Source organism: Odocoileus virginianus, chromosome 26, assembly GCF_023699985.2.
Source record: "Odocoileus virginianus isolate 20LAN1187 ecotype Illinois chromosome 26, Ovbor_1.2, whole genome shotgun sequence".
Taxonomy (NCBI): domain Eukaryota; kingdom Metazoa; phylum Chordata; class Mammalia; order Artiodactyla; family Cervidae; genus Odocoileus; species Odocoileus virginianus.
In genome coordinates this window covers 39,131,780-39,145,212 of record NC_069699.1, presented here as the reverse complement: position 1 = coordinate 39,145,212, position 13,433 = coordinate 39,131,780, and the positions used below count along the sequence as shown (strand labels likewise).

Sequence of the window (13,433 nt, the reverse complement as noted above, 5' to 3'; positions counted from 1 at the left end):
CCCATTTATGATAAAAACCCTCCAGAAAGCAAGAATAGAAGGAACATACCTCAACATAACAGAAGCTATATATGACAACCCCACAGCAAACATTATCCTCAATGGTGAAAAATTGAAAGCATTTCCCCCAAAGTCAGGAACAAGACAAGGGTGCCCACTCTCACCACTACTATTCAACATAGTTTTGGAAGTTTTGGCCACAGCAATCAGAGCAGAAAAATAAATAAAAGGAATCCAGATTGGAAAAGAAGAAGTAAAGCTCTCACTGTTTGCAGATGACATGATCCTCTACACAGAAAACCCTAAAGACTCTACCAGAAAAATTACTAGAGCTAATCAATGAATATAGTAAAGTTGCAGGATATAAAATTAACACACAGAAATTCTTTGCATTCCTATACACTAGCCATAAGAAAACAGAGAAATTAGGGAAACAATTTCATTCACCATTGCAATGAAAAGAATAAAATACTTAGGAATATATCTACCTAAAGAAACAAAAGACCTATATATAGAAAACTATAAAACACTGATGAAAGAAATCAAAGAGGACACAAATAGATGGAGAAATATACTGTGTTCATGGATCCGAAGAATCAATGTAGTAAAAATGAGTATACTAACCAAAGCAATCTAGAGATTCAATGCAATCCCTATCAAGCTACCAACTGTATTTTTCAGAGAACTAGAACAAATAATTTCACAATTTGTATGGAAATACAGAAAACCTCAAATAGCCAAAGTAATCTTGAGAAAGAAGAATGGAACTGGAGGAATCAACCTGCCTGACTTCAGGCTCTACTACAAAGCCACAGTCATCAAGACAGTATGGTACTGGCACAAAGACAGAAATATAGATCAATGGAACAAAATAGAAAGCCCAGAGATAAATCCACACACCTATGGACACCTTATCTTTGACAAAGGAGGCAAGAATATACAATGCAGAAAAGACAATCTCTTTAACAAGTGGTGCTGGGAAAACCAGTCATCCACTTGTAAAAGAATGAAACTAGAACACTTTCTAACACCATACACAGAAATAAACTCAAAACAGATTAAAGATCTAAACGTAAGCCCAGAAACTATAAAACTCCTACTAGAGGAGAACATCGGCAAAACACTCCCCGACATAAACCACAGCAGGATCCTCTATGACCCACATCCCAGAATATTGGAAATAAAAGCAAAAATAAACAAATGGGACCTAATGAAACTTAAAAGCTTCTGCACAACAAAGGAAACTATAAGCAAGGTGAAAAGACAGCCCTCAGATTGGGAGAAAATAATAGCAAATGAAGCAATGGACAAAGAATTCATCTCAAAAATATACAAGTAACTCCTCCAGCTCAACTCCAGAAAAATAAATGATTCAATCAAAAAGTGGGCCAAAGAATTAAACAGACATTTCTCCAAGGAAGACATACAAATGGCTAACAAACACATGAAAAGATGCTCAACATCACTCATTATCAGAGAAATGCAAATCAAAACCACAATGAGGTACCATTACATGCCAGTCAGAATGGCTGCTATCCAAAAGTCTACAAGCAATAAATGCTGGAGAGGGTGTGGAGAAAAGGGAACCCTCTTATACTGTTGGTGGGAATGCAAACTAGTACAGCCACTATGGAGAACAGTGTGGAGATTTCTTAAAAAACTGGAAATAGAAGTGCCATATGACCCAGCAATCCCACTGTTGGGCATACACACCGTGGAAACCAGAATTGAAAGAGACACATATACCCCAATGTTCATCGCAGCACTGTTTATAATAGCCAGGACATGGAAGCAACCTAGATGTCCATTAGCAGTTGAATGGATAAGAAAGCTGTGGTACATATACACAATGGAATATTACTCAGCCATTAAAAAGAATACATTTGAATCAGTTCTAATGAAGTGGATCAAACTGGAGCCTATTATACAGAGTGAAGTAAGCCAGAAAGAAAAACACCAATACAGTATACTAACGCATATATATGCAATTTAGAAAGATGGTAACAATAATCCTGTATGTGAGACAGCAAGAGAGACACAGATGTATAGAATAGTCTTTTAGACTCTATGGGAGAGGGCGAGGGTGGGATGATATGGGAGAATGGCATTGAAACATGTATATTATCATATGTGAAACAGATTGCCAGTCTAGGTTCGATGCATGATACAGGGTGCTTGGGGCTGGTGCACTGGGATGACCCAGATGGATCCGATGGGGAGGGAGGTGGGAAGGGGTTCAGGATGGGGAACACATGTACACCCATGGTGGATTCATGTCAATGTATGGCAAAACCAATACAATATTGTAAAGTAAAAAAATAAATAAATAAATAAAACTGAAAAAAAAACCAAAACAAATCTCTTTCATAATCACAACAAAAAGAAATAAATTTAAACAAGGTGAAAGACCTCCGAACCATAAGACATTGTTCAAAGAAGTTGAAGAAGACACAAATAAATGGGAGGATATTCCGTGCTCACAAATTGGAAGAATTAACATTATTAAAATGTCCACATTATCATAAGTAATCTACAGAGTCAATGCAATCCCTATCAAAATCCAAAGAAATAAAAAATAAAAAAAAATTAGTTGATGGTAATGATATATATGTCTATTACCTTACTAAGCAATCCACTATAACATGCTTAGAACATAACTGAATCAAAGTTTTACACTGTAACACATACAGAATACTTAGGACATGGCAAATCAAAAAAAGCTTTACTGCTTAAAAAAAGGAATATAAATGTCATTTTTTCTGGATAGCCTCATTTGTTCTCTAGTTTTCGAAATGCAGCTATGGGGGAATTGAAGGAAGAAAAGTACTCATACGAAGGAAAAAAATCAATCTGATGGACATGAATATAGTCACCAGGCTAGCCTAGGGATTTACTCAATGACACTGCTTTACTGTTAACCTTCACTCATATCATTTATTATTTGGGGAACGGCTGTAAAGAGACCAGAAAGTGAACAGAATAATGATGTTTTTATGGCTCCTAATGTAGATTGTTATTGAAAATCTGTCAATTTTACTGGCAAGCCTTTGGCTCAAAAATAAGATCTTCATTTATAATTTGCAGGCAGTGATAACTCAAATTATGAGAAGTAACTGGGAAATAAAAAATAACTATTATGATAATTATCTTTCTCATTAAAAACATGAGGCATTCTATTATCACTGGGATGTGTAAGATACTCTTTAACAGCTGCTGTTACTGAGCTAAAACACATCTAAATAGGAAAGAAAATACATTAGTGTTCACCCAAATGATGAAAAATAGATACTGATGAAAATGTGTGCAAAGTGGAACAGAACAGAACCGAACAGGATGTACTGCCCACATATGTAAACCAGAATGAAACCGCTTACAGATAACTCAGCAATTGGTTTCAACTTCTCCTCTGAAATTTCCTTTAGGAAGGTTTTGTTTATTGAAGTTGACACTTGATGGGCTGGTAGGTCCTTTGCTTTAATAATAGGATCCGGAATTTTCGGATAGTACTCATGTCTTCCAGGTGGAGAAAGGGATGGTGTAGGCACAAAACTTGTTTCAAAGTCTTTTATATCTATCTGGTTCACCATGGAATTCTGGTTTTCTGAGGTTCTTCCTTCTGCATACGCATTTTTAAGATATCCTTTACTTGCACACTTTGCAGCCTTCCCCAGCACGCTCTCTAATGTTAACTGAGTTAACTCTGGAGGACTAGTTGTTGGGCCTGGAGAACCCTGGAAACTGTGGTTATCCTACACAGAAGAACAAAGGGAAATCACTTTGAGCTGAAACTTGTAGTGAATAAGTTACTGAATACAAGTTCTTAATAAGTTCATGTATTCTCTGAATAAAGTGAAAGAATACATACACATACTTACACACAAACAATTTTATTCTATAATAATAAATAAACTAAAAACAGCAATGCAAACAGGTATAAATCATTTGCTATGATGCTCTGCTATGTTTGCTTCTGGTCTTGGTAAGGCATGCATTTTTACCACTGAGTAATAAGAGTACATTTAGGAAATAGTAGCTCAAATATATTCATTTCAAAGAAAGTATAAAGAAGAAGAGTATCCATACAAGACAAGAGAGAGAAAGTCGCTCAGTTGTGTCCGACTTTTTGTGATCGCATGGACTACACAGTCCATGGAATTCTCCAAGCCAGAATACTGGAGTGGGTAGCCTTTCCCTTCTCCAGGGGAACTTCCCAACCCAAGGATTGAACCCAGCTCTCCCGCATTGCAGGTGGATTCTTTACCAGCTGAGCCATAAGAGAAGCCCAAGAATACTGGAGTGGGTAGTCTGTCCCTTCTCCAGCGGATCTTCCTGACCCAGGAATTGAACCAGGGTCTCCTGAATTGAAGGTGGATTCTTTACCAACTGAGCTATCAGGGAAGTCCATAAGAAGTTATCTAAAATATCTAGGAATTGCATGCTTTAGCTTCCTGATAAGCTAGTTTCATGAGAAGAAAAAAACAAGAACCTACAGAATTTACCTTAAGTAGGGAAATGCTACTCTTTTAGCACGCTGGCATATCAAAATATTTTAGCCTTATATTGTTGTATGGGAATTTTACTGTTAAAGAGCAATAGATAATAGAGCATGTTTTGTGAAATATTTTTCTTAAATGAAAATTTCAATTACAGAAAGTATTTTTCCAAAAGGACATGAACCTCCCTAAATACAGTCATTTGGAAAGTTTAAAGTAAAAACTGAAAACATTTTACTAATGTATAGTTCTGAAATTAGCCCAAACAATTTTAATTTTTAAAATCTGAGAAAGGAGATACTACAAATGAAAAACATCAATGGCTATGAAGGTAAATAAAAAAAAAGAGAAATATGGTGCTATTTCACTTGGTATTTTCCTGCAATAAAACAATAAATATAAAGAAAAAATATGTGATTATTACTTATACTTGTCATAAGATTTTTCTAATTTGTCTCATCTATTTAAATGTGTAATAAGTAAACTTAAAACAGAAAAAATAATAAAAGCAGAGTACAATTCAAAGACATTATCTGATGTCTGAGATAGTACTATCTTACATTTTGTTTCAGTAAGCTATTACAGTATCCTTTCATTTACAGCTGCATAGAACCAAATATTTGTTTTTTCCAAAGTTTGGCATTTTTAAACAAAATATTGGCATGACTGATAAAACTGGTCAGCTTCTTCTGAATGTTTGCCCATCATACACCTCAAGATATAGACCACTGTCTGAGGTGAAGTTTACATTTCAGTAGAAGTTAAGTATCTTAAAGGTGAGATAGAATTGCTTTAGGTTGGACACTGGACGAGAAGAATTTATCGAATCTTTTAATTAGAAAGGATTCATCTGTCTGTGTGTCTTTCACTTTTCTGTCTCTCTTCCTTTCTTCCTCATCATAGGCTAGGCGCTGCTTTAGGCCCTGCAAATTTTGGGAATATAATGGCAGGCCAGAAGTTAAACCTTACCATCCAGGATCTTTGATTAAAAAGCAACAAAGGGTCACTGAGAAATTTGATGGGGGGAAATGTCATGATGGCACAAAACAGAAGGCATGGGGTGAGTTTGAATTTGTGTGGATATTGTTTGTGGATATCAGAAGTGTCTGTGGAGATAGTAGCAAGGGAGGCAATTATGAGAGTATTAAATTGTAATGATCAGAAATGCTGAGGTGGCTGTGGTAATTCAAAGGTGGTGATAATGGAGGCTGGACTGATTTGAGAGTTCTGTAGAAGGCAGAGTGTGTTGTACTTGGCGCGTTTGGGAAGCTTTTACATGGAGTCTGCGATTTCTAATCCTGTCATGTTATGATTCACCTTTCTTGTGGAAAGCAGTTGGGATTATCAGACAACTGTGCCCTCAAGAAAGGTAGACTTGGGTCTAAGAACCTCTCCTAAGAAACAGCTTGCCTATCTGTAGTAAAGAAAGAACTGCAGAGTGTCTAAGGATCTTTTACAAACATTTCTTCTTGGTATTCATCCTGGGTCTCGTTTTCTTTGTCTATGTTGACTTGATCTTCTGATATATTTATTTCTTTATAAATGATGGAGGAGAAATTTATTGTTCAGAGCGCCAGATAGGGGAAAGAAAAGATGGTAATTGGGTATCAGTCCATGGGACTTACTTTATGTCCCAAGTGGAAAAATAAGAAGTGTAAGAATATTTCTGTCCTTGTGAAGTACCACATGGCTGAGCAGCAGGCACTGGGCAACTCTCTTTGCTGTACATTTACTGAGTAAGCTTGTCCTTCACCATATCCTAGGAACCCTGAGGATGTTTATACAATTGAATAACTTTGGCTTCAGGCAGAAAACTGGAAAGAGTGCAAGAGACCCGAAAAATACCTCATGCTCTGAATTACTACAGGACGGAGTGGTGACTCTTGTAATTTTTGTTTCAGAGACAAAAAGAGAATAAAAGCTTAGCCAGTTTTCTAGAGAAAGGTAAACAGAACACAGAACAAACACCTTTCGAGCCTTAGTTTTAAGAAAGAGCTAGTGGAACTAGGATTGATTTTTAACAATTCAGTCTGGTTGTTAGACAGTGTTATATCTTTCCCAACTCTTAAAAAAAAAATCCAGTCTAATTTCTTATAATTGTTATACACAATTGACAGTGGGATTTCTGTGACCAAAGTAACCTTTACTTATTAATTTCCATCATGTTTTCACAGTAAAAAATAAGGACATGTACTGTGAATTTAAAACATATTATTAGCCAACAGATTCCCCTTAACAAAAACTGGCTGGTTACAGGGAAAAGGTATAATTACAACTCTTTGGATCAGAATCTCTGGATCACTATGGGATTCTATTTTGTATACGACATTGGGGGAAATTGTGAGCTTTTGCAATAACATTAGTTCAATAAATACTAAGCTCCTATTATGTGTAAGGTATTTTCTAGGAACGATATAAGATACACACATAAGAAGAAGAAGGACAGTGCCCTCGAGAGGCAGAAAGTCTAGTAGCAGAGGGGTAGATACCTACAAAAGTAATAATTTAATAAGATAGAAGGAAGTAAATTTCATTTAAAAGATTCAGATGTACTATTATGAGGACTGGTCTTCCCTGGTGGCTCAGTGGTAAAGAATCTGCCTGCAATGTTGGAAACACAAGTTTGATCCCCCTGGGTCAGAAGATCCCTGGGAAAAGGAAATGGCAACCCACTCCAGTACTCTTGCCTGAAAAATTCCATGGACAGAGGAGCCTGGTGACTACAATCCATGGGGTCGAAAAGAGTTGGACATGACCAAAGGGACTTAGCACTCATACAAGCAAATGCAAATAACTGTGCTCTTTAGTTGACAACCAAAGTATATACCTGTACCATCTCTATTGCCTGCTAGTGCTGTTGATCATCTAAAAGTTTTTGTCAGCTCACAAATTTCATCACTAAAACATTCAACAGAAGTATTTTTGTCTACCTGAAAGTGTATTCTTATTCCATCTGTAAGTAGGTCAGAGTACAGCCTTTTCTTCTTTATGCAAGTTTACTCAGATGTATTTCCTTTTGTATGGCATGAGCAGGGATTATATACACAGAACTGTTCATGAGTATGTAAAGGGATATTCATCTCACATTTTCCCTAAGATATACTATGATTTGGAAGTGGGCCAAGAAATGGACAGATTTAGCTGTGTTCCTGATAGGCATTCATTCTCTTTATAGTACTGAATTTTCATGGTAATATGTTTCTATGCTATTTTAAATGCATGGAAAAGACAAATAAGTGGAGAATCTGGACAGAGCACAAAAGGCTTGCCTATTTTGGCTGGCCTGGAACCAATAAATCTGATCTATCCCAATTTTGAAGGAGGACTTAGGATAAATGGGAAAGGCAAGACAATATACAAGACTAATACTTTGATTTAAGTTGGGTCAGCTTCTATCTTAGAGAGAAAATAGACGGAAAATAAAAAAATAGTATTTCTTAGTAGCGGTGCACTGACAAAACCTTCCTCTTTTCTTCAGTAATGTTTGGACTTACTAAAATAGATGATCTAGGCATAAATGACTTTTATTACTTTCATATATGTAACATGCAGACTCAACATGCTTTTGGATTAATCTGTACTAAATAACATATATATGTACTATATGCATAAGAAGTTCACTATAATCTGATTTACTATGATCTGATTGAAAAATAACCACTTTCACTGATTTGGTTTATCACTGAACCACTGAAAACCAGCATAGCAATTGAATAGAATTTGTCATAGTAGTAAAGAATTTGGTATGCCATTTTCATATACCAATCATGTGTTCATCTGTTTCTCAGAAGAACAAATACAAAATCTTTTTGATTTAACTTAAAATATTTTTTTAAAAGTCCAAATCTCTTGAACCATTTGTCTTCGGGGCTCAGAAACATTTGTTTGTTAGATATTCAATCAGGCCCCAGTGCCGGGAACATCAATAGAGTTTGTCTGATTAACTGTAGCACAGCATATGCATGCTGAAGATGAGAATGATTTCCCCAAGGACCCAGCACTTCCTCTGCTGAACTACGTTTCTTGAAAGGACATGCAGATGGGCACTTGGACAATAATTTCTGGATGCACAAAGCGAATTGCTCTTGCTGAGCTGTAATTTTAAAAAGATAATTTTAATGACTCTTGAGGGCCATCTACTTGGAGCAGATGGGACCCAGGCTCTTTTGTATCACACCTTTAATGTTGAGTGATTCAGGATAGAACTCTGTTTTAGCCTTTGTATAATAAAAGTGGATGATCATATTTATTTATATTTCAATTGTCTTTTTTAATTCAGTCCACCGTGAAAACAGTCTTATATAACATTATTAAAAGTTCTCAACAAACACATCTGCAATAGTCCAAACACACTTTTGATGGCAATTCTGAATCTGTAACTGAGATAGAGTCAGCAGGAGTTTCTACTTTTGTCCAAAGTTTTAGTGATTAAATGTGTGAACTGACAGAAACTTCTGGTTGAATAGCACTAGCAGACAATAGAGATGATGCAGAAATATAATCTGTCAACTAAAGAGCACAATTATTTGCACAAACACAGCTAAAGGTATCAGTCATAACATCTTTATAAAAAATAATTTTTTCTTTGATGACAGCAAGATCAACCATTCAAATGTATCTTAAAAGTTTTCACTAACAACTGTTCCTAAGGAGTATTTCTTCTTCTACCTCTTGAATTTAATAGGAAACTATTAAAATAATGCCAAATAAAATGAAAGGAAGATGTGACTGTTTCTAACAACCAACTAACTTGCAGTGTGCTTGGTATTACAAGGACCTGAGCAAATTACTTATGTAGAGTCCCTTGGGCTGCAAGGAGATCAAACCAAGTCCATCCTAAAGGAAATCAGTTCTGAGTATTCACTGGGAGGACTGAGGCTGAAGCTGAAACTTCCAATACTTTGGCCACCTGATGTGAAGAACTGACTCATAGGAAAAGACCCTGATCCTGGGAAAGATTGAAGGCAGAAGGAGAAGGAGACGGCAGAGGATAAGATGGTTGGATGGCATCACCGACTTGATGGACATGAGTTTGAGAAAGCTCTGGGAGTTGGTGATGGACAGGGAAGCCTGGTGTGCTGCAGCCCGTGGGGTGGCAAAGAGTCAGACGCGACTGAGAGACTGAACTGAACCGAACGGAAACATCTTTACCTGTAGCCGATGATGCCTCACAGACAAATCACAGCAGAAGTTACAGGGACAGTATTGGATGGGCAAATATCATCACGTGAATATTTGGGGAAGATAATGAGATTCCTTTACTTGTGCAAGATAAAAATATATTTTTCTTATAAGCTAGACTTCATGTTCTTTAAGTGAATAAAACGAAGTTTTTTTGTGAAAATTTCTTATTTATAACCAAATAGTTATCTGCAAATCTTTAGCTTTTAGCAAAAGCTGTATGATGTTATTTTAAGAAGACAAAGAGTTTTATAACCTACACTACGAGCCTATAACAAAGAAGGGCCAAGTTACAGGAACTAACTTTTTCAGAGAGGAAAAAAGCTTCAAAAGATAATAATAAAGATATGCAGATACAAACAGCCTAAAAGAATTACTCACATGGAATAAATATTAAATTTGCCTGGTAGGTTTAGAGAGTACGTTATGTTGTAAATCATGATATAAAGAAATAAAAATGCAAGCAATACATTCAAAACAGAATTCTTTCATTTTTTTCCAAGAAGTAAACTGACAAAGTTTTTTAAAGGCTACACAGAAATATAAGTGGCCTCATATGGAGTAAATATAATTTCTATTGTGAGTATGCAAATATGTGTGAGAATGTAACTCAAAATTATTAGTCAAGCATGTAGGGGTGACAGGATAACAGTGTACATGCCATCAGGAAGAAAAAATGAAATAGTTTAACTACTGAGTGTTAAAAAAAACAACCCTTGAAAGCAACAATACCAGGAAAGCTGAGAGAAAGGGCTAAAACGGTCCTTATAATTTGTTTTGTTTGTAAATCTGTCCTCGATAGGCTTCAACAGAGTTAAATGAAGAGATCTGGAAGATTCCTGGCTAATTTTGAACATAATAAGTAGTCAGTCTACATAATTCATGTCCAAATACGGATAATTCTTTGGCTCAGATGTTCTCGTTTGGACTGTTACATAAGACAAATCACCTAGCTTTGTAACTATCTACTTTAGTATGTGATACACAGACAGGGTTTAGGGGAAAATGGCTATATTTCTAGATAAAAACTGAATTAGAGAAGTAATAAAATATTAATATAAAGCTATCTATTTCAAATTGCAAACTGGATATATATACTTCAAGCCACATTGGGAATAATGGCATAAAAAACAAAATAGTGATAATAGTAACATGCTCTTTTTTTTTTTTAAGATGCTATAATCCTATGAAAGGTTTTAACAGCTTTCCTAGAAAATTCATTTTACGTGGTAGCTGATTTTACAACTCACCACAAGATAAATTTCCATAATGTGTCTTCAAATAAGTACCAATTCCAAATTAACTGAGTATCAGGAAAATTAGTGTTATATATCTGCCTAGGGAATAAAATATATAGTAAAGCAAAGATTAAAATGATGTGAAAAAATAAAAACTATGCTTTTGAGTCTTTCACATTAACGAAGATCTCAAATGTGAACTGATGATTAGTAACTTAAATTACAAAGACAATTGTCTTAGCACTGAAAACTTATTTTAATTAGTCTTTAGTATCATAAGTATATTTTTTCTGTAACATGATAACATGATTTTGCCTATTTTTTTTTTTTTGCTTCTGAATACATCTCATCAGTTCAGTTCAGTCACTCAGTTGTGTTCGACTCTCTGTGACTCCATGAACCACAGCATGCCAGGCCTCCCTGTCCATCACCAACTCCCGGAGTCCGCCCAAACCCATGTCCATTGAGCTGGTGATGCTATCCAACCATCTCATCCTCTGTCGTCCCCTTCTCCTCCTGCCCTCAATCTTTCCCAGCATCAGGGTCTTTTCCAATGAGTCAGCTCTTCGCATCAGGTGGCCAAAGATTGGGAGTTTCAGCTTCAACATCAGTCCTTGCAATGAACACCCAGGACTAATCTCCTTTAGGATGGATCTGGTTGGATCTCCTTGCAGTCCAAGGGACTCTCAAGAGTCTTCTCCAATACCACAGTTCAAAAGCATCAATTCTTTTGCGCTCAGCTTTCTTTATAGTCCAACTCTCACATCCATACATGTCCAAAATGCAGTACTTGGATGCAAACTCAAAAATGACAGAATGACCTCTGTTTGTTTCCAAGGCAAACCATTCAGTATCACGGTAATCCAAGTCTATGCCCCAACCAGTAATGCTGAAGAAGCTGAAGTTGAACAGTTCTATGAATACATCTAATTTCCCCTTAAAAATATTCGAAGTCTAACATCAAATAGTCTCTCAACTACAAGTTGCAAACTTCATGCATAATAAGTAATGTAATTATTACTAATTTGTCCACCATTATTTATAGCATGACATTATATTTTCCTTAGGTACAATAGTGTTACTCTAAGAATACTACATTCTAAAATGATGCAACTAATAGTAAGATTGTCTAAATCAACTGATTTTTCTTCAAAGACTATATGTAAATAACCATTTATAATATGTAATCTAATTTTCCATTGACTTATATAATTAATAAATGGAAGACATAATCCTACAGAAAAGTAACTTACGAAAATCCCCCAAACAAACCAATTTGATAAAAAAAGGACCAAGACAAGGTATAGAACTTGTTTAAACACAGCCCAGCACTTTTGTTGGTCATCTGTATTTTAGTTTGTATCTTGTTATTGCATCTAACAGCAAAGCCTGCATGATATAGAGGTCTTCTGCCCTTCTCTCTGGCTGCCCACTCTTTATAGGCTCTGAATAAAGGTGGAGCAGGGCAGGTGTTAGCAATGAGATGGTCACACTACAGACTCAAGCCATCTTCTGACGGTCTTGGCACAGGGGTGACCAGAGAGCTATGTCAATCACAGCTTTGAAAATGCATAATAAATTAATTTTTAATTTCATGTGGTTGGTAACTAGTACATGTCTGCATAATAAATGGTGAAGGATGTCAGAAGTTGAGTAGCTAGTAGCAAAAGAAAGCATATAAAGGAAAGACAAATTGAAATATTCAGAACTATATGCTTCATTTTCTCCAAAAGCTCTATTGCTTCTTCTCAAGGCTCATCCTTCATTATAGGTGGAGAGGTATCTTCCTAATGTGGTGTTATTTAAAGGGTAGTTTCCACATAATACTTCTCTCAAAGTTTCCAGAGAACTGTCACTTCCCATCTGCCATAAAACTGCTACCATCACAGTAATTCTTTTGACTCAGGTAAATGCACATGGGAAGGGGATGGGCCTACCCAGTTAACAAAATAGTATGATTACTAGATTAACCAGTTAATACTGTAGAAGAATTGACAGTTGGGATGGAAGCAATAAAGATGCTGAAAACAAATGTTCATTTTACAGTTTACAGGTTAATTTTATTCAGGGTGAAAGGGACAAATTTGTTCCCAACACATTTTAAATGTACCATTTATTCATTTATGCATAAAGCGGTTTGCAGTAGGTTTATGTTTCGTTTGACTAACAGTTTCATCACACTCAGAAGCAAGAATGATATAAAAAAGGATTTCCCCATGCACTTTTGCTACAGAAACTCATTAAAAGTTGGAAAAAAATCATAATTACTGTCTGAACAATCTCACCATATTCTCAACTGGTTCTGAAGGTAGGAGTTACGGACTTACATATTTCCTCTTGTCCAAAGGGGTATTCTTAATCTGATACAGCTGTTAAAAATAAGTTTGTAAGCATACAAACATGTTTTCCTAATTATTCCTATAATTTCTACATATAATTTGTATAATTTCACTAAACCATAACTTCACTATAATCTGCTTTTAAAATAATTATTTTTTTCTAGAAAATATCAATGCGTATC

General features: G+C 35.7%; 1 protein-coding gene across 13 annotated transcripts in view; it reads right to left on the bottom strand.

The window, feature by feature from the left end:
• The window catches only part of CFAP20DC (CFAP20 domain containing), a 282,240-nt gene that overhangs the window by 106,762 nt on the left and 162,045 nt on the right, over nt 1-13,433 (bottom strand). For 12 of the 13 annotated variants that reach the window (XR_011483719.1, XM_070455795.1, XM_070455786.1 and 9 more), the window contains one exon: nt 3,375-3,749. The exons of the other annotated variant lie outside the window; for it this stretch is intronic. Coding sequence is in view for 11 of the 12 variants with exons in the window: in XM_070455795.1 (XP_070311896.1) it covers nt 3,375-3,749 (375 nt within the window). In the remaining variant the exon portion in view is untranslated. The remainder of the gene's footprint in view (nt 1-3,374; nt 3,750-13,433) is intronic. 13 annotated transcript variants of the gene reach the window in all.